Source organism: Trichomonas vaginalis, chromosome III (genome assembly GCF_026262505.1).
Source record: "Trichomonas vaginalis G3 chromosome III, whole genome shotgun sequence".
Classification (NCBI taxonomy): Eukaryota; Parabasalia; order Trichomonadida; family Trichomonadidae; genus Trichomonas; species Trichomonas vaginalis.
Window position 1 is genome coordinate 23371529 of NC_067205.1, and position 21529 is coordinate 23393057.

General features: G+C 30.5%; 10 protein-coding genes and 1 pseudogene across 11 annotated transcripts, besides 2 other annotated features; 5 read left to right on the forward strand and 6 right to left on the reverse strand.

Moving 5' to 3' along the window:
- Positions 1–2076: 2076 nt before the first annotated feature.
- Positions 2077–2102: a mobile genetic element.
- Positions 2103–4403: 2301 nt separating this feature from the next.
- TVAGG3_0750540 (positive regulation of cilium movement) lies at positions 4404–4721 on the reverse strand (the record flags this gene model as incomplete). The annotated part of the gene is made up of 1 exon (XM_051245228.1): positions 4404–4721. One exon carries the CDS (start codon positions 4719–4721, stop codon positions 4404–4406), a length of 318 nt encoding a protein of 105 aa, XP_051091815.1.
- Positions 4722–4823: 102 nt separating this feature from the next.
- Positions 4824–5453, forward strand: TVAGG3_0750550 (negative regulation of mitochondrial outer membrane permeabilization protein; the record flags this gene model as incomplete). Its single annotated transcript, XM_051245229.1, has 1 exon — positions 4824–5453. One exon carries the CDS (start codon positions 4824–4826, stop codon positions 5451–5453), a length of 630 nt encoding a protein of 209 aa, XP_051091816.1.
- An 841-nt stretch (positions 5454–6294) lies between these two features.
- TVAGG3_0750560 (uncharacterized protein) lies at positions 6295–7976 on the reverse strand (the record flags this gene model as incomplete). Its single annotated transcript, XM_051245230.1, has 1 exon — positions 6321–7097. One exon carries the CDS (start codon positions 7095–7097, stop codon positions 6321–6323), a length of 777 nt encoding a protein of 258 aa, XP_051091817.1.
- Positions 7977–8316: 340 nt separating this feature from the next.
- On the reverse strand, positions 8317–10141 carry TVAGG3_0750570 (annotated as a pseudogene). The gene has a single exon: positions 8559–9150. A coding segment is annotated over exon 1 (592 nt).
- Positions 10142–11130: 989 nt separating this feature from the next.
- TVAGG3_0750580 (uncharacterized protein) lies at positions 11131–12218 on the reverse strand (the record flags this gene model as incomplete). Its single annotated transcript, XM_051245231.1, has 1 exon — positions 11136–12218. One exon carries the CDS (start codon positions 12216–12218, stop codon positions 11136–11138), a length of 1083 nt encoding a protein of 360 aa, XP_051091818.1.
- Positions 12219–13158: 940 nt separating this feature from the next.
- TVAGG3_0750590 (sphingomyelin catabolic process) lies at positions 13159–15180 on the reverse strand (the record flags this gene model as incomplete). The annotated part of the gene is made up of 1 exon (XM_001298659.2): positions 13689–15038. One exon carries the CDS (start codon positions 15036–15038, stop codon positions 13689–13691), a length of 1350 nt encoding a protein of 449 aa, XP_001298660.1.
- Positions 15181–17245: 2065 nt separating this feature from the next.
- TVAGG3_0750600 (uncharacterized protein) lies at positions 17246–17608 on the forward strand (the record flags this gene model as incomplete). The annotated part of the gene is made up of 1 exon (XM_051245232.1): positions 17246–17608. One exon carries the CDS (start codon positions 17246–17248, stop codon positions 17606–17608), a length of 363 nt encoding a protein of 120 aa, XP_051091819.1.
- An 18-nt stretch (positions 17609–17626) lies between these two features.
- TVAGG3_0750610 (serine threonine-protein phosphatase family) lies at positions 17627–17869 on the forward strand (the record flags this gene model as incomplete). Its single annotated transcript, XM_051245233.1, has 1 exon — positions 17627–17869. The coding sequence occupies one exon, from the start codon at positions 17627–17629 to the stop codon at positions 17867–17869; it is 243 nt and encodes an 80-aa protein (XP_051091820.1).
- Positions 17870–17873: 4 nt separating this feature from the next.
- On the reverse strand, positions 17874–18722 carry TVAGG3_0750620 (uncharacterized protein; the record flags this gene model as incomplete). Its single annotated transcript, XM_051245234.1, has 1 exon — positions 17874–18722. The coding sequence occupies one exon, from the start codon at positions 18720–18722 to the stop codon at positions 17874–17876; it is 849 nt and encodes a 282-aa protein (XP_051091821.1).
- An 18-nt stretch (positions 18723–18740) lies between these two features.
- On the forward strand, positions 18741–19550 carry TVAGG3_0750640 (phage tail repeat-like family; the record flags this gene model as incomplete). The annotated part of the gene is made up of 1 exon (XM_051245235.1): positions 18741–19550. One exon carries the CDS (start codon positions 18741–18743, stop codon positions 19548–19550), a length of 810 nt encoding a protein of 269 aa, XP_051091822.1.
- Positions 18741–21529: part of a mobile genetic element that runs on past the window's edge.
- Positions 20018–20410, forward strand: TVAGG3_0750660 (phage tail repeat-like family; the record flags this gene model as incomplete). The annotated part of the gene is made up of 1 exon (XM_051245236.1): positions 20018–20410. The coding sequence occupies one exon, from the start codon at positions 20018–20020 to the stop codon at positions 20408–20410; it is 393 nt and encodes a 130-aa protein (XP_051091823.1).

Below are 21529 nucleotides of genomic sequence, written 5' to 3' on the forward strand. Positions count from 1 at the left end.
TAATATAAAAAGAACTTCATAAAACGATGGTTGATATTAAAAGAAAGAGAATGTCATAAAACAATTATCGATATTAAAAGAAAGTGAATCAAATAAAACGATGATTGATTTTAAAAGAATGAGAATTCTATAAAACGATGATTGATATTAAAAGAAAGGGAATGTAATAAAACGATGATTGATATTAAAAGAAAGGGAATGTAATAAAACGATGATTGATATTAAAAGAAAGAGAATGTTATAAAACAATGATTGATATTAAAAGAAAGTGAATGTCATAAAACAATGATTGATATTAAAATAAAGTGAATTAAATAAAACGATGATTGATATTAAAAGAAAGTGAACTTCATAAAACGATGATTGATATTAAAAGAAAGAGAATAAATTTATTGTTCACGCTATTTCCATTTTGAATTAGATATGATGCAGTATCAAAATTCCCATAATACAAAAATTTTGCTATTCCTGAGGAAGGATGTTGATCAAAACTTCTTGAAGGATAATTACGGTGAATCAATGCAATGTCAATTAAACCTTTAAATGATTGACCAGCGTTTAGCATTTGTGCGAAAATTATTTTATTTCCACCTTCACAAGCAAATTTTGCAGTATTTTTAGTATATTTTGCACCTTTATTTTTCAAGTATATAAAACATAACTCTGATCCAAATTTGCATGCACACTCAAGAGGTGTTAAACCATCGCATCTCTCATTAATATCTAAGTTTGGGAATTTGCTTTTAAGATCATCGATTTTATCCCAAGCGATAAAATATAAAAGGCTATCTTTTCTATAGATATTAAGAATGTTTTCTTCCTTTTTTTTAGGTTTGAAATCTTTAAAATGAAAACCTGTATAGAATAATAATGTTGCTAAATCATGATTTCCTGGTTTGATAATTAAAGAAAACTCCTTTGAAATATCTTGATAAAATTTTGCATATTCAGCAATATTCTTGAGGCGAAGTGTTGAAATAGTATCAATTAAATGAAGTGCCATTTTGAGAGGAATTTTTTTGGTTTTAATGAGTTCAATTATCTGTTTTGTGGATTCTGTGATATTGTTAGTATTGAGATTCCAAATAATTTTTGAAGCTTGATCTGGATATTTGAATTCTTTAAGTAGATTCGCATCGGTGGGTTTTTCTTCATTAATTTGAGATATTATACTTTCTTTTTCTTTGAGTTCGAATTTAAGTAATTGTATTTTGTTGTCACTTTTTTGTTTTGCTTTTTGAATGGAGTTGAACTCTGCTTGAAGTTTTTGGATTTTTATTGTTGATTCTGAAATAACTTTATCAGTTTCATCTAAAAAACAATAATTCCATCTAACATCGATAATTTCATGTATTTTCGAACAGATTTAAGTATTGAAATAACTTCTTGGTAATTGCGAATTGAAACATTAGTGTTTCGAGCGCATTCATATAGCTCATTTTCATCAAGGGTAGATTCAGATTGTTTAAGAAGAGTAATGAAATCTTCTGATGTAAAGTTCGCTAATTTTAAGATTTTCTTTAAATCTTTGAGTTCAAAAATATCAAAAAGCTTATCCTCTTGAATATAATCTTTGATATGGGCAGCCAAATATTCATAATTCGGGATTAGTTTATGACTCATCTAAAAAAAATCTTTTACACTTTTCAAATAACCACACAATTTTTGAATAGTATTCAAAATAAAAATCCAATATTCTATTGAAAAAGTGCAAATAAAATGATAAAATGAATTAATGATAAATATCAAATTCTCAAATTAGCTTTAAACGAAGTGTAAGAAGGTATAAATAAAGGTCTTTCGAAATTCTATTGCATTCAAATATTAACAAAAGTTTTCTTAATAATTTTCCCTCAATTTTTTGTAAACATCTGAAAAATAAGTGATAAAAGTCGAAGTCTTTACTCGGGATTAATAACAAACCCCCATGAATAACTGAGTAATGGAGGTAGGCATACTATCATGTTATGGTAATTTTGGATTAATTAATACGGAGGGAAAATGTAAACATCACAAAAATAACGTTATTAGAACAAGAATGTATGGATTATTCGGATTCTTGTTACTCAATATAAAGGTGGTCTATCGTCTATCGGGCACCCTTAATCAAAACAATAAATGTTTTATATTTAATATAATTAGTCGCCATTAAATTCATATAGCATCTTGCATCTATTATTATATCATTGCAATCATTACAAAATGCACGTTATTATATTTGGGAATTCAATAACGCGACTTATTCACAAGATCAATAAATCAGATCACAAAATCCTGCATCAGGTTTGAAATGTATATATATATATATAATACAAATAAAGCTTACATCCTCAATATTATATTCTATCAGTATTAGCCAAATCGTATGAAAAAATTACCATATTTTTTCGAAATATTACAACAGTAGCAACCTTACGTATTACCAATGATAACCAAAGTGTTATTTTGGCATAAAAAATTTAAAACGATATTAAAACAACAGATAGACTAGTCATTCTGATATAGTATTATGCATACTATCATGTGATAAAAACTCAAATATCTCAGCTTGACTTCCGTTTGATTATGAGATACAGAACTAATGTTTCATGTTCTGTAGCCATAGTCACTAATTGATAACATTATTATGATAAGAAATCTAAATGTGCGATTTTATTATACATTTGATTCGGATTTATTATCGAAATGCAAATCACAATATATTTCTTGAACTCATTTGTGAATAAAATTATGATATTATTGATTGTTTTCTAGATATTTACAATGGTTTCTAAACAAGTGAAGATAATCCTTAATTTGAACCAGAATTAATTTTATATTCCTAACAATGGCAGTTTCTCTATATAGAATTATATATCATTTTTGATAATAAACTATGACTGATTTATAATTTTGGAATGTAAACTTCTTTTCTTTATCTTTGAAAAAATGTTAATTGATTTTGCTGTATAATTGACATACCTTAGTCGAAAAATTATAGAATAACAAAAATAAAAAGGTTTAATCGATTTGGAACACAATGAAAATGTTTTGTTTCTCTGTAAATTTTCATTTTTCGATTTTTTTAACCACATTTTTCCAAAAAAAATCGAGAATTGAAAAAAACATTATTATTTTATAGAAAATTGCTTAGGCATTTTCTAAAATAGAAAAAAATTGGAGAAATTCATCAAGTAGAACTTCGTTCTAGGTGTCCAAAGCAATTGCTTTCAGTCAAAAAAGCCTCGAAATTTTTAAATGTTGATATTGATTTTCATCAATCACATAATATCGATTGTTTGCAGTCGATGCCATCACATGTTATTAAACTTTAATATATTTGAACACACTACAAATCGTTTTCGAAACTTATCAAAATTTCGCGCAATTTAACAATACTCCAACTATCATACACAGTTCCTATTACTGCATTCTCATTTTAAGAAGAAAGGATTATTAAAATTTAAGATCTAACGATTTATTTACCCAATTCGAAAAATATTTTCAATTAAAAATCCTTATTTGTGCATATTTTATATGCAGATGCAGAAAGAAAATCGAGTAAAGTGTTGCTTCAAAAAAATACCTGCAAGTAGCCGAATCAATAAACAATTTACTTTTTAAGCATCGAATTTTGCTCGTCTTGAGTGACTTTTTTTGTGCAATTTTCATAATATGATAAAGTATATGCGTTTTCAAGTAAAATATGCATATTTTAGAAGATCATAATATATCTCGAAATCAAACGAAAGTCATTCTATGAGTCCATACACACTATTACTATACTTCATATGTCAAGCATAATGGGAACAATTTTGGTCGATATCTTTGTTGTGGACGAAGCCCCCTTTGATAAAAGCCGAAAAAGTTTCTGTAGATGACTCTGTTGTTGTTGTTGGATGGTCGGATTTGGATTGATTTTTAATAAGGAATTGATTGGCACTTTTATTGTTGAAACCACAAATTGACAAACCTTTCAAATTTCACCGCTACAAAACATTTTGATATATTTTTGATCTATAATAGAATGCAAATGAATTGTTCAAATCCTTTTTTCAATAAATGGTCTTGAAAATTGAAATAAAACTGAAAATTTATCTAGCCAGTTCATTAATCATCCAAATCAGATATATTTTGAAAATATGTAATAATCTTAAAAATCAGTTTAGCAAATTTGACAAATAACAGTTTGATTAAATTTTCATTGGCTGAATACTTCAGGCTATTACCCCAATTTCTCTTACCAAAACATGTTCCCAATGATTTGATCCATATCCGCTTACACATACTGCATAATACTGTCATATTCATCGAATAAAAAAGGCCACAGCGTGAAAAATTTATTGTCATTATTGGATCTACAAGACAAGATCAAAAAAATTACATACAAATCAATATCAAAACAAATTTATATTAACAAACAACTATGCCTCGCCGCCACGTACAATGTGGGCGGGGAGTTTGATTCCAGGTAGGAAATCCATAGGAAGAGTATCCGCAACCTTCATAACTCTATCATAAACGCTCATTTCAGGGCCTTCTGTTGGATATACTCGTGTGAAATTCGAAGATTGGTAAGCTTTTTCCCTTTCTTCTTTAATTACATCAGCCATGTCGAAACTTGATGCATAAGCTGACCATTGTTCGCTATTCCATGCCCATCCACGACAGTCAATCGCCTTTTGAACAATACTCAATGGGGCCGCGATCCTCATTGCTTCGGCCAACATAGATACTTTCATGCGTCTCTCAGGTCCACGATAATAATCGAGAGAAGGACGATAGTTAATTTCCAAAACATGAGGATTTGCGTCTTCATCGAGTAAAACATCGAAGCCAAACACTTGGAAGCAGCGACTGTAGCACCATTTCGGACATTGGAAGAAGATGAAAAAGATGAATCATCTTATTACAAAAATAAAGTCGTCTTTCTTTCAAAGGAGGATGCATTTCGAAATCCAATTGGAAGCCTTGGATGGAAATATCCATTTGTTGTAGCATTGTTATCTCTTCTAGAACTTGTTAAAACAGCTTTGAATTCCATTGGTTTAATATTTTGCAATGCTTCTGTCATTTTAGTTTTACGAGGTTTTCTTTGCTTCTTCACAATGTTCACATCATGGGCAATTCTCAAAAAGAAGCCAAAACAGAGGCACGTAATTGGTGTTTCATTTGCATTTGCAGGTTTGGTTTTTGTTGGTGGATCAGTCATTGGTTGGAAGAATTCATTTGGCAAAAAAGTCAAATTTGCGTCCAAATCTTTATTAGGAATTGCAATTGCATTATGTGGGCAATTCGTAGCATCAATTCATTTTGTTTTGGAAGAGAAACTAATGAAAGGAGTTGAGAAACCAGTTCCACCTATATTCATCATTGGATCAGAAGGAATTGCTGGAATTGTAATATCACTTGCAATTTTTTTGCAAATTACAACTGAATTCATGGAAAAGATCATGGATCATATGAGAACTTAAAGAATTCATATTACATGACGTTTCATAATCATAAGATTCTCAGTCTCCAAATTGTTACATTCTTTTCAATTATGATGTATAATTGGTCCGGAATTCTTTATACAAAAATGGTTTCTGCAACTTCAAGATCATTAGTTGCAGCAACGGTTACAATTCTTGTTTGGATTATCATGTTGATTCTTCATTACACAACTCACCACTATGATGAGAGTATCTCATTATGGTCAATAATGGAAATATTTGGATTTATTCTTATGGTAACTGGAACATCAATTTATAACAATGTGATGGATATTGGAGATAAAATCATTGAAAAAATACGGCTCACTAAAAGTGAATCCGGAGATAAAGAAGAAGAAAAAGAAATATGATCTTATTTAGCTTAAAATTGTGTTAAGAATCCTTTGCATTTTTTAGACATCAAGATCTATTAAAAACATTATTCTATCGATTATATATATTTTTCAGGCTTTTTCTTGCTTAAAATTGGCTCATTTTTAATCATTCAGTGAATTTATGAAGTCTCGAGAGCCCTATTGAATAAGTATAACCATAGCTACTTATCCACTATTTTTCTTATTCTAGAAAATTAGTGCATAATCTATTGTTTTCTAAAATATCTTTGAAATTTTAGATAGGAAGATAAAGAACTTATTTCTTTCGATATTAGGCTAAGCATTAATATATTGATTCCAACAAAAATCAAATTAAATGTCAATTTATATTAGATTAAAGCTTATTCAAGAACTTCAACTATGAATCAAATAATAAATAATACTGAGCTTACTCATTATTATAGTAAGACTATTTTAAACAGATTTTCTCTAAAAAAATGATGAAATTTCTAAAAATTTACAAACATAATATTTAATAACAATATCTTTCTTCTTCTAATACTTCTCCAGTCAAACAATCTACTTTTGAAGTTAGAGGAGGACAATTATTTCTGAATATTCCAGCAAGTGCGTTTCCAACCAAATCTGGATTGACAATAAATTCTCCTTTAATTATATCAGAACAATGGTAATCATCGCAAAAGTAAGAAGTGCAATTTGAAGCTTTTTGTTTCGGAAATACCTGAACTGCTCGTAAACCATCCTTAGAAGCATCAGATATCCAATCAGAACACGATAGTCCCTTTGGAACTACAGATATCAATGTCGTATTCATGAAAACTGTTGCGATCATTGAATCTGTTTGGACTCCAACGATGAATTGAGGTTCATACTTCATGTTCAGTAGTCCTTTGGCCGTATGTTTCTTATCCGCGTAGACTATTTCGCATCTCACGCAGAAATCTAATATGGAATCAACTAATGAGTCAATTTCTTTGATTGTAGAGTCTGAATTCAGCACATATATCTCCTGTTTGCGTTGTTTGATATTTCTGATCAATGGTCTGACCTTTGTTGCGTCAGATTTGAAATTATTTATCATCAAATTTCGGAAACATTTTTGATCTCTGCCCGAAACAACAACATCCAGGTTATTTGCGATATTCAGCTGATTCAGGTAGTTACGTTCGTCGAATACAATCGTTTGGAATGTCTTGTATTGGTCGCATTGTTCCAAAAAATCTTTAATTGTCAAATACATGTTTTCCTTTTGCCTCACGAACGCGGCTTTGAATATTTCTTCTTCCATATTCACTCTGCCGTACCTGGATACGTGCTCAAAAACGCCAGATAAGTCGTAAGGAAGAAATCCTGGATTTTGGTGTGGAATTTCTTCGAAATTCGCTTGTATTCTGCTGTTTTTAACGCATACATTGTAAAAGATACAATACTTGCCTGTCTTATTCTCATTGCAATAGATATAAGAAGAAGATTTTGAATCATTTGCAATTGAAAACTTAAATACTCGGCTAATTGGCCGATTATTGTACTTGATAACTGCATATATTATTCCTCGTACAGGAATATTGAATGAAAATGTGATATTTTTGTCATTCATTTTAACATCATTTGCTGCGCTTATTCTTTTAGTAAAATTGAATCCACCGTTTGTGGCTTCAAGAACCAAATGACTTATCAAGTTCTCTCTAGTAATATTGAATATATAATCAACATGAATTTCTGCAGTAAGAGTATTTTTGCCTGTTTGTCTGATTTCAAGGAATTTAAATGCTGAATATGGATTTCTGGTTCTATTTAGATATGCAAATTTTAAAAATGAAGAATGATCTGAATAAATTGATCCTGAAAGTAACGCAATTATAATACATGTAAGCCAAAATGCATACCCACTACATCTGTAATAATCTATTTCTATTATTGCATCGTCGAAAGAAGCTTCTTTTTCATCAGTTTTCCATCGACGTTCCATAGAAAAAGGCCAATATAATTCGAATTTGATATTTTATCCATCAAAATGGTATTTATGAATAGAAAACTAGTATAGTGAATTAAAAAAATTTTCCACTCCTTGAATTCGGAAAAATCAAATGAAAGATGAAAGAAAACATCTTGTAAGTAATTACTTGGATGAAACGGCTATACTGGAGATATGGTGAAAATATTGCATTCATGATATAACATAATATAGCAGATCAGAAATTTCACTATGAATATCATGTATTTTTATATGCACATCAATTCCAATTGAATAGAAATTTGATCATCATAATGATTTTCAATTTCACATAATAAATTTTTGCTTTTGTAACTCATGAATAATTCCATATACCCAGACAAGCAAATAATACAATAAAATCACAAAAAATGTTAATTTATCATACAACGATAGTTTGTACGAATGTATTCATATGAATGAACAAAATCATAATAAAAATTCAAAGTTAAAAATCATAAAATTATTCCGAATATTTTTGAGAATAAGCACATGAGTGTTAAGTAACATATAAAGAAAATGTTTCCTTTTGAAATTTAGTATATTTCAAATTGTGATTCAAATTTAGATAATATTTTTGGATTTACATGTGTTATTTTATACATATAAAATTAAAAATGAACATCTGAACCTTGATGATATGATCATTGTTATATTAATGAATTCTTGATAAGAATAGAAAATTAATATTTTTAGTCGCGAAGCATGTTAAAAGTGCAATAAAAGTATATATACATGCACATAATATGTTCATACTCAAAATATTACTTGATCATGTACGACCATCTTTGTCTTTAGCATTGATATCTGCTCCATTTGAAATAAGAATTTCGGCTGTTTCTTTACTATTATCACTGGCTGCATCATGAAGAGGGGTATATCCATATTTAGTTTTAGCATTGATATCTGCTCCATTTGAAATAAGAATTTCGGCTGTTTCTTTTACTATTATCACTGGCTGCATCATGAAGAGGGGTACATCCATATTTGTCTTTAGCATTGATATCTGCTCCATTTGAAATAAGAATTTCGGCTGTTTCTTTACTATTATCTCTGGCTGCGTAATGAAGAGGGGTACATCCATATTTGTCTTTAGCATTGATATCTGCTCCATTTGAAATAAGAATTTCGGCTGTTTCTTTACTATTATCTCTGGCTGCATCATGAAGAGGGGTACATCCATATTTGTCTTTAGCATTGATATCTGCTCCATTTGAAATAAGAATTTCGGCTGTTTCTTTACTATTATCTCTGGCTGCATCATGAAGAGGGGTACATCCATATTTGTCTTTAGCATTGATATCTGCTCCATTTGAAATAAGAATTTCGGCTGTTTCTTTGCTACCATCTATGGCTGCCAATGAAGAGGGGTTGCTTCATATTCGTTTTTAGCATTGATATCTGCATCATTTGAAATAAAATATTCTAAAAGTGATGAAAGATGGAAATTCGGAGAATAAACAAAACATGCGTTGATGTCATTTGTTTGATCCAAGTAAACTAAAAATGATTGAAGATTATTGTATTGAGAGCACATTTCTAAATCAATTTCTATGTTGTGTTCATTCATCAAAAATGTGACAAAATCGATATTGTGTGATATAATTGCATATTTCATGCATATCTTATCTGGTTTTTGTACTTTCAAGCATTCATTCATAATGTCTTGATTTCCACTCAAAAACGAAAATCTAAGACAATCTGGAGTGATTTCTGATTGAAATTTCGTTATTAAAAACTTAAAACAATCAGCAGATCCATGATAACAGCATAATTCAAGTAACGAAAGACCTTCAGCTGAATATGGATATAAATCACTTTTTAATTCTTGATTTTTATCAATCCTTCTCTTTCTGTAAAGGTTATCAATGATATTTTGTCATCATCCATAATAGATCTGTAAATTGTATTTTGTTCGTGAATATCAGATGAATAATGAGAATCTTCAAAATCGTTAAAACTTTTTTGCCCGTTTTCATTCAATACAATATTGTATTCTTTGTAGAAAAGGTAATTAAAAACCATGTTGATTTTGTTGACCTGATTTAGATGGTATTCGTCAACAATTTGTTTGGCAATCGCTAAATATGACTTCATGTAGCGGTTGTTATAAATTGAAAGTTCGGATATATCATTGATAATCACATCAGGCTGAATTTGATAAGAGTCAATCAGGTTTTGTCTGATTTTTTTGTATAATGCGTTTAATTTTTCTTCGTCATTTGTTTTTCAGCCTGTACAAAGCATTGTAGACATCATTATATCCTGCAAAAATCTCCATCAATTTGTCATAATGAGTTTGGTTAGTTTCTCCCTTTGTTAACATTTTCCAATTTTCCACCAAAAATTTTTTAAGGGGGTAGGTTTGATTCAAATGCTGTTCGGCATTAGAATTAAAAATAATCATTAGTATAATAATTACACTTTTATTGCATTTTTAACAGGCTTCACGCCTGTATAAAAACGTAATAAAAGTGTAAATTTCACGATATCGTAATTTTACATACAAATTTCGAATTTCGAAAATTTTCAATTTATCAGACAGTAAGGATCCTATTTGGAGAATAATATTCCTCAATTCTAAAATTCAGTAACCAAATGTGCAAATTGTGAATCATTTAAGGTATGATGGAACACCAATGAGGCATTAGATCAATGTAATACATTAGAAGATTGTGCGGAATGTCTGGTTAAGAAAATATGAAAATATGAAATGAAAATGAAATATTTCTTTCAATTTTTCATACACCTTTTGTCTATCGTTTGCGTAGTGGTGCTTCGCGCCGCTAATCATATTTTGAGAACAACTTTGGTTGTTTGTTCGGCAAAGCTATTTCAACAAATTACGATTTGCAATCAGATATGATGTAATAATATCAGATTGATTTATGACTTTTGATGATAAATAATTATTAAATATTTTGAAAAGTTATTTTTTTTTCGCTATTTGATTGGCGCAAAGCGCCAATCAAATAGCTCAAATTAATATTGTGATATTATTTCAGATATGATGAAAATTTTTGAGTGAAAACTATCAAAACTAAGTCTTAAAAAATCGATATTTAAAAATGATTTTTGATTGTTACACTACTTGCGAAAAAATGTCGATTAATCTTCTATATATATCATCTATCGGCGCGCGGAGCGCGCCGATAGATGAATGAAAAGGCTTATAAAGTACTAAATCATTAAAGCAGTATAAGAAATAACTCAGATATGAGAGAACTATTCTCAAATGTGTTTTCATTCAGAAATGATGATAGTTCACATATATGTTTGTTATTTAAATAAAATAAAGCTTTTAAAAAACTATTTGCATGAAATAGATATTTTTTAAGCTGTTAATGGCTGCAATTTGTCATCATTTGCTTCCTTCTTCCCTCTTGGTACATAACACTTTTTAATAAGGCAATAAAATAGTAATATCAATGCAAGAGGTACAATAGCACAACAAGCATAAATAGAATACAAAATCACTTTTAGCCAGGTTTGATCTTCCTCATTCCATTCGTCGTTAAGATTCTTTGAACCGTTTTCAGCGATAAGATATGCTCTGAAATTATTTGAATAGATGGTGTTTCGAATAACATAAGGATTATCTGATTTTCCTCCAACTTTAAACTTGATACTTGAATTCTTATTTGGAGTATCGATTACAGCAACAACGGAATTTTGATATTTATCCTTTGGAGTAGTAGCAGCTCCATTTTCATCATAAAATTTTGCATACTTACGATAACTAACTTGGATATCTCCATCATTTGCAACAGCATAGACGCATAATTTGGAATTATCGTAGAAATTTAGTGTGTAACTTTTACTTCCGATTATTGTAACATCTTCTTTGCAGTGCAAAACATTTGATGCGTTTTTAATAATAACAAATGATATATTATCGTATCCTGTAATTCTCAAATATGAATCGGATAAAAATGACCATCCTACAACTTTTTGATAATCACCTTGATGGAATGTCTCTGAATACGTTCCGCAGGAAATATGGAACCTTGCATATTTAAGACCGAAAGAAATCATATACGAATTAGCTGGAATGCTCAAATTATATGATTCTTTAACATTTACATTATAATTTCCGTATCTAAAGTCAACAATGTCATCAATAATTAAATATGATTCCAATGAAGAATCATATAATGGAACGCAATAAAAATCAGCTTCAGATTTTTGTCTATCTTTGTTTATACCAAATGAATATTCACTGCGAGTATCATATTGGACTTGAAGCATTGCAGTTGTATAATTTAATGAAAGTTGTAGAGTATCCCATTTAATGAATGATTTTTCATCCAAAATGTAACTCGTGAATATATGAAACGTGTATCTTCTTTCAGATGTATAGAAATTTGATTTTGGCATTTGAGAATTAGCAAATGCAAAGCATGCGATTTTTGCCATCTGATATGAAGACTTTATTTCAACCCAATCATCTATGTTTTTGTTAAGAATAAAGTCTAAAGAATCGCATTGACCTTTTTCAATTTGAATAAAAGAATAATTTAGAAAGTTTCCATTTGAAGTTATTTTTAATGATGTTGGATTCGTGTAGATCTTTTTAAGAGGATGATCGTTGTAAATGAAATTTTCTGTATTTGGAAAGATGACAAAAGAATCGAAATTATCTTTCGAAACAAACGACAGCTGTAACTCTGAAGATACAAAATCTGAATAGGATCCAGGTACAGCAATCTCTTTGGCAAGAGCAAATGTAGCTAAATATGAGGCAAACATTTATAAAATGATAAAACAATGAAAAAAATTGGATCATGGAAATTCAGACGACAGTTTATTTTGCAAGAATCAGAAAATTTGGCGGTTGATTGATGAATCAGACTTTATAAAATTAACCATTTTATTGATGATAATGTTGTCATTATTATCATTATTACAGATCCATAGAATTCTGAATTTGTTTACAAAATGTTCAAAACGATAAAAAAACGTACATTTTTCTTTTTATTCCCATCGTCAAAATTTATTACAATAGTGTCATACCGGATATATTTCCATCATACGGTATTTTCTTCTAAAATATTGATTTCTTTCTTTATAATTACGCTGTGAAGGGAAATATATCATGTATTGATCCTCATTTCATTGGCAAAAATAGTATATACAGATTTTGTAGAATTATCCATTGCATTCCATAATAAACAAGTAATTCGATGAGATGATTTTCTTATATAAAAAAATGTATTAAAGGAAATTCTCTCGCAATCATCTAAAATTGTCTGGAAAATTTTTCATCATTCTTCATCATTCCTAAATAAAAACAAATAAATTAATTAAAGAATATATAATTTAAAATTTTTATATTCTATATTTATAAAGCATGAAAACAAATAATGCTATCTTAGCTACCATATAGCAATATACACATGGAAATTTAATCTAATTTTTCATTAAGAATATATCAAAATTAAAACGGCTCATTCCAAAATAATAACAATTTCAGCTGCAAAAAGTAAACAACTTTCGGGGAATTTTGGTATGCTAACATTTACTAAAAATGAAGCAAGAGCTGAACATATTTTTCCAGACTTTTCAGAGAATTGAACTCAGGCTCAATTCTCTGAAACAGTCCGAAGAAAAATGAAAGTCTGTCACAGCTTTCAATGATTAGATCGATTCTAACGGAACCTAAAAATCGAGAATTGAAAAATCTCAACAGACTTTGAAATTCTTCTCTAACGAATTTGCATTTGAAGTAAGCTCAGATTATTATTGCAATTTTTATGTGTTCAGATTATTAAATAAAGAAATTAAAGAATAGAAATTTTATATTTTATTATTCTATATTAATAAATCATGAAAACAAACAAGTGCTGTCTTCACTATCATATCGCAATATACACATGGAAATTTAATCTAATTTTTCATTAATAATATTTCATTTTGTGGTTTTGATGAAACACAAGAATTATAATGGTCAATATCAGCTGAACCAAGCATACACTGATAAAATGCATTGTTTGCAAAACCTCTTGAATAAACATGTTCAAGAAAAGTCCACATTCCTTTTGATGTGGTCGAAATCCACTTCACAGCAGACTTTAACGACTTCTGTGATAGATCAGATTGTTCGTAAAGTTTTGTGAACTGATATTCAAGTTCCCAATTTAAAAATGACGGATTATCTTTTATATCAGCGTAAAATTGCTTGTAATCGGACAATCCTTTGTTCATATAATACAGTCTGAAGGAAGGGTTGTTGTCGTGCTTCGGAGAAACAGCTGGATTGCTTAAAGCAATTATTTCAAGATTCTTGGAATTAAAGAACGGCATGAGCATATCAAGGTGCACATGTGCTCCTAGTAAGTAATCTGGTTGTTTTTCTTCAAATACTTGTGAAATTTGGTTGATATGATAATCATACCAAGAATTCTTCTTTTCAGCGTAGTTAACGCCTGGCTGTATATGGAAAAGTATTAATGTCTTGTATTCTGTGTTCATTATATTCTTTAACCATGAAATCTGGCCGTATAAATCTGATTCTGTCAAATTTCTTCTTTTTGAGTAAATAACGGAGTTCAAGGATATAACGCGTAGATTGGCCTTTGGATAGTCATAGTAATAATAGCCTCCTTTTTCGAAAGTTTCCCTTTGTTGATCTGTCAAATAAGATCCCAAAATTTTTGAAGTGTTCATGAATGTTTCTATATCTGAATTGTAGCCTCCATAGTTGGGATCGTACTCCGCATTGCCCAAATTTAAAATAAATGGAACTTTTGGATATAAATTTTTAAGATTCGTTGTAATTCTTGATAAATCTTCTTGTATCGTCTTGTACGTATGATTGTATGTCCATGTATATGTTGAATCTCCTCCAAACACAATGAATTTAGGTTTTGGAGCGATATTTTTAAGGTTTTCAAAGAACGATTCAACTAATTCATGGGGAGCTTCACATCCATATTGCCCAAAAGTGAAATTTAGTCCATTTGGATTAATATTTTCATGACAATTCTTTTGGCGAGATTTGGTATAGACGTATTCATGATCAATATGTATATCATTGAAGTATATGAAGTAATTATCTGAGGGGTTAAGAAAATAATGTAATAACACAAATATTATTACAAATAAACCTACGATAGCGCAAAATATATATGAAATTAGACCCCATTTTGTTGGGGTAGCCTTGTTTTCGGCTTGTTTTGGTTTTGTTGGTTTTTCAATCAATGGATCTTCTTCCGTGCTGTCATAGGAGTCACTCATTCAGAATTTTGGGGATCAAAAAAATTCTTATTCAATTTTTGAATGGTCTCAACAAAAATAATAATACCACTATACGATGTTTAATAAGAATTTACTTGGAAAACTTTTGTGAGTAAAAATTTTGAGAGGTTGCATTGTTTTTAATTGATAACATTTAAAAAGAAATTGAAGAGACAAATAATAAAGAATTTTCGCTTTAGAAAAAAAGTTAATTCAATAAATATCGACCAAACGAAATAAAAAAAGCAATTCTTCTTTATTCAAGAAATGGATAAATCATATATGTAAACTTGTGCCATTGTTTCACTAGTTTCAACACTTCAAAATCTTCTGATTTTCTGATTTTCGAATTCAAATAATTTCATGATGATAATATATCAGACAAAACATCATCCATCATAGAGCCTAGTTCAATATTTAATTGTTGTGTGTCCATTTGATAAAAATATGCTTTAAAATAAAGAGATTAACACTTTTTTTATTGAAAGTGACTATTTTTATGGTTAATGTCAATGTTTTCAAAAGGGTAAGCGCCTAAAGTTAATAATTTATCTGCATTCTTTATTAGAGTTTGCATAGTTTCGCATCCAAATAGTCTCAGACCCTCATGAATCTGAGTATTTGCAATTTTTCTAAGAAGTAAAAGCTTATCAAATAAAAAAATGTTTATTTTTAATCCTTTTTGATTTTCAATCTACAAGAGAAGTTAGAAAATGCTCCTTCCAATTATGCAATATTGCATTTATCTTTTTCAGAACCTTTCTTAGAAGCCTTCTTATCAAGTGGTTTTGGAGGAGGTCTTGAAGAAGGCTTTGGAGAACTATTTGAACTAAGTATATCGGCATATCCGGGTCCGAGAGAATCTAATATATAAAGCAGAAGAGAATTTCATAAAGCAGAGATCAATATGAAAAATAAGAGAATTTTATAAAAGAATGAAAGATATGAAAACAAGGGGAATATCATTAAGCAGTGATTGATATAATAGTTAAGAGAATAGTATTAAGGTCAGGTAAGTGGGGCTTCCAGGCGCGTTGCGCCCTCTAGCCCATAAGAAATTTTGCCCAAGACCCAAGAGGAGGACCGAACCCCAGCCGACCAGCCGGTGACAAAACCAAAACCGTTGTTATTTACATCATATTAATGGTGTTACTTTTTAAATGTCACATTTTGTGTCGCTTTTCACAAATTATATATGTTTTCATGTTTTGTCACTTTTCGGGTAAAAACATTTTTATTATTATATATAAATGAATTTTACAAAACCACCGTTACCGTTCTTTGGAAATAAGAGTAGATGTAAAGATATTATATTGAGAGAACTTAAGAAACTACCGAATGGTCTAACATTTGTAGATTTGTTCGGTGGAAGTTTCTAATATCCCATTTATGTCATACCGTATTTCCTGACTCAAAGATTATATGCAATGACTTCGACAACTATATGAACCGTCTCAAACATATTCCAGACACAAACAATATATTGAAAGAGTTAAAAGAAAAGATACCTATAGGTAAGATGGAACGTATACCATTAGATAAGAAAAATATTGTGAGAGAGGTTTTGAAAAAAGCAGAATATATAGACTGGGATAGTATATCTGCTAGACTATTATATAGTGGTGCTATAAGAGTTCATGACATTGAAACACTTATGTCAAAAGTTTTATATCTTAACTATACAAATGTTTTCAAAGAGGACATAGAAAAATATATTGAGGGTATAGAGTTTGTGAGATGTCATTGGACAGAGTTGTATGAAAAATATAAAGACAAGGAAAATGTTTTCTTTATAGTGGACCCGCCGTTCTATAACACATGGGATTTTCAATACCAAGTAGACTGGACTTTGAGAGACTCTTTAGAAACTTTAGACGTTATACATAACCATCCATGCTTTTACTTTACATCCGATAAAAGTGGTTTGGAAACCGTTATGAGATGGTTAGAGGACATACATGACTATGAGTTTATATATGACAAGAGAGAATATGAGAGAGGTCCTATAAACTGGAGAAAGTGTCATAACAAAGAAATTTTATTAGTAAGTAAATGTGGTTTGAAATAGGACTATTTGTTTTAGGTTTTTTCCATTGTGTCATTTATTTATTTGACATGGCAGAAAAGTACAGAGAATATGAAGATGAACCAATGCCTGCAAATGTTCAGTATATGTACTCGTAAGAGATATTTTTATCTAATATTAAATGGACGCACAGAACTTAGCGAATGCACAGCAACCTGGACAACCAAACCCAGAGAATATTCCAAATGAAGTTAGAATACAAACTGCAATGGCAAACTATGGTCAAGTGCCAACAGATGTACAAATGCAAACTGCCATGTCAAATGACGCTGCGTTAGGTTTGCCACCATGGTATGCAAATATGAGATGGAAAGAGTTTTATACAAACCCTGAAGTGGGATATAAACAACTTTATGCAGATGACGCGAACACAGGAGTTGACCCAGAATATGTTTTCTACCAGAGGAGAAACAGAATGTATGAGCTCCAGTTAAAGAATGCTATGGAACTCAACAGGAAACGTAAGAGACTAGGCGGACATTAGATTTTTACATATAGTAAAATGGGTTTCTTCAGTAAGATAGGAAACTTCTTTCGAAATGTTGGAAGAGGTATATGGAATGGAATAAAATCTGTCGGAAGAGGAGTATGGAACGGTGTCAAAAATATTGGTAAAAGAGTAGGTCAGTTCGTTGGTATTATACCTAAAGACCCTGAACCAGAAGAGCAAGCTCCTGTTATACAACAGCCTGAACCTGCACCACAGTCTAGTTGGCAACCAAATCCAACACCTCAACCGTATTAAAAAATTATATTTTTATTGTTCGATAGTAGTTGTATATGAAACTAAGTTCTAAGTAAAACGCATGGTATAATGGAATTATTCTTTTTCTTCCATCTGTAGTAAACCATACTTGAAAGTCTGAAATACTTCCACTCGGCGGTTCATATAACTTTGTAGGTTTTTCGTAAAAGTCATTCATCAGACATAAGAAAGAGTTTTGCGCACCAGAAAATGAAGCATGAACAATAATAGCATCTGGGTCGAAAATATTTTCATATGTTCCATTAGGTTTTTCGACTTCATAATAGTCCGGGTGTACTGGATATGCTGCAGGCTGATTTAACATCCTCATAAATTTATACCATGCCAAGTTGTTATATTTTGTAGAAATATAAACGTTTTCTCCAAGGTCTTCTATTTTATTGATTTTAACAGTTGCATTTTTCCTGTCATAAATAATATCGAGATGGTATTCTCCTTCGTCAATGTTAAACTGGTTTGCATATTCAATATAGATATCGTTTATTTTTTCTTGAAAAGCTTGAAGAGTTGTTTCTAAGTTTATAAGCAAATTAACTTGTAAAAGTTTTCCTTGTTCAAATTTCTCATACATACGTTTTTCTTTGTTATAGTATCGAACTTCAAAACCGACCGTAAATGGGAAACCATGTATGGCTTCTGAAATGAACTTCATTCTACGAAAGCCAATAGCTTTTGTGACGGATGGGTCTCTTAACCATCTTAATGGGTAGTCAAAACGATAGCCTTCATGCTTTACGGTATCTGTCTCAAACTTTTGACCGACATTAGTAAAAAGTTCATCTAATGGTTTAGTTGTAGCAACTCTAGAATTTTCTTTTTCTATTGGAAGCATATTTTATCTATAATAAAAATGTCAAATGAAACAGCGTCTATGAGAGAAATACAACACAACCGACAACTCATTATGCAAGCTCTAAATAAGAACACAACAAACTTTTCAAACTATTCTAAGATATCTGAGTCATTGAAAGGGGGTGACTTAAAACTGACAATAAACCCAATGACAGATGAGTTTCTATTTCAAGACAATAAGAACAATACTGTCTGTATAAATCCAACAAAAGGAACTTTAAACGAGAAACCTATAAATGAACTTCTTTTGAAAGCAGATGTTGACAACAAAGCTGACAAAGAATATGTAGACGATGCAATAGCAAAAGAAGAAGAAAGAGCTAACAATGCTTATGCAACAAAAGAACATACTCATCCTGAACTAGCAGACAAAACATATGTTGACAATAAAATGTCAAGTGAAGTGACAAGAGCTGAAAACGAATATTCTAAAAAGACTCATATACATTATATTAACCAAATATCAAGTCTTAAGGAAACATTAGAGACAAAAGCAGATAAGACTCATACACATTCTATATCTGATATTACAAACTTACAAGAAACCTTAAACAGGAAAAGTGCCGTTGGACATACACATACATCTTCTGAAATAACAGACTTAAACGTTAGCCTTGAAAATAAAGCAGATAAAACATATGTCAATGAAATATACCAAAGTTTGATAGGAACAAAAAATATTGAAACTATTGTTGGTGACTTTTCTGTCAATGAAGAAAATAAATATTTTAGATGGCAGTTGGTACAGTCCTTAAAAATGGTACACGGAATAAACTCATTCCGAAAAATAACAATGAAATGTATGTAAGCTATAAAAAGAATGATGGTACACAAGTTAAAGTTCCATTAGACAACAACTGCTACTTAAACTTATATGGAGACGAACAAAAGAAATATTTAAGAGTTTATGAAATGGTGGATATGATATTACCTGACCCAGCTCCGGCACCACATTATTATGACTATAGAGATGACGACAGAACACCACATGTAGATGAACAAAAGCTAACATTATATTTAGATTATTATAGATATAAAAGATATAATGCAATTGAAAAAACGAGAATAGTATATTATTATACAGATGACAGAAATAAATATTATAGTCAAGACTTTACTTACCCTGAAAACATAAGATTATATTATAAAAAATATTCTGACACAAACCAGAAGAAACCTGAAATAGTTGCACTATATTTTAAGTTCAAAAGAGACAATCCTATAATATCTCATATGTTTGATTTAATAAACCCAGTAGGTTCTATTTATACATCTATGGATGCAAGAGGTCCTCAAGTAATGTTTGGTGTTGGTGCATGGGAACAAATAGTCGACAGGTTTTTGTATTGTGCAAACTCTTCAAAGGAAACAGGTGGAAGTAAAACGATTTCAGGTGAAAATTTACCTGCACACAGTCATTACATAGATTTAAGTACATCTCAAGCAGGTTGGCATAGTCATAGATATTGGGATTGGTCAGGAATGACAAACGGTAAAGGATATGATGTTAAAGACGACGTTAAGTTTGCTATAAATTGTTACTGGAATAACACGCAGGGAGAAGGAAACCATACACATTTCGTTTCAGGATATACGCAAACAACGGGACAAAGTAAAGAATACATGCCACCTTACATGACAGTTTACGCATGGTATAGAATTGCTTAGTCGTCATTTTCAACTTCTTTAGCATATTCGTCAGGAGTTGTCTTATATTTGTTAGGAACTGTCTTTGAAAGTATACCACCTTGAACTTTGACAAGTTTGAAACGAGGTCTGACAATAGTAGTTTTATCTTCTGCTTGCAGTGTGTACATTTTGCCATGTTTGCCTAAAACTTCATAATATTCTCTTGTATACTTTCTTCTATTTTTACGAACACGAATGTGAGTACCTGTCGGGTTCCCATTGTTGTCATAGTCAATAGTATTTTCATATGGGTCGCGTTTAGGTATTTCTATTTTTACTTTGTCACCTTTCTGAAGTTTGAAGCCCGGCATTCTTTCTTGTTTGTCTCTTTTGACTAAATTATTAATATATAGTCTTTCTCTAAGTCAGGGTTGTTTTCATTTCTTCGGGGGAGTGGTTTCCCAAACCTTTTTGTTTACGGTTATTGTAAATATTTAAAACTTGTCTTCTTTGCCATGGAGAAGTGTCTATATTTGTCGTCATATGACATTTCATTTGCTTCACCACCTTGTGGTTGGTTTAAGTCTCTTAACATTTTTATACACCGTCAATGACACCAAGAGCAGAATGGTTTTGGTCGACAATGAAATATTGGTTTACATTTTTTGAACGCAGATAGTTTTTAATATCATCTGATTTGAAAGAACTTTCACAGTCAGATGTCAGTTTTGTTGGATGGTATTTGTCAACGAATATTGTCAAAGCTGCTAAGATATCTAAAATATTTTTGGACTGTAATGGTATGGCTTCACAGTATCTTGTGTTTTGACCAACAAATATTAACCAGTATGGAGGTCCATCTGTTCTAACTCTCGGAATGTTTTCCAAGATATCCATAAACCAAGCATTTGGTGTTGAACTAAAGATTTTTATCATGAGTGCTTTCTTTGTCGCTTTAGAAACATAGGGGTCCTTGTTCGGATTCGTCATTTTTTACCCTATAAGAAATGGGTTTATTTGGCGCATTAGCAGGAGTCGCATCTAGATTTTTACCCGCAGTGGGAACAATAGCCAGAGGTGCATTTGGAGTTGGAAGGAAGATTTTGAGTACATTAGGTATACTAAAGAGAAAGCACAACCTATTATACAAACTGTACA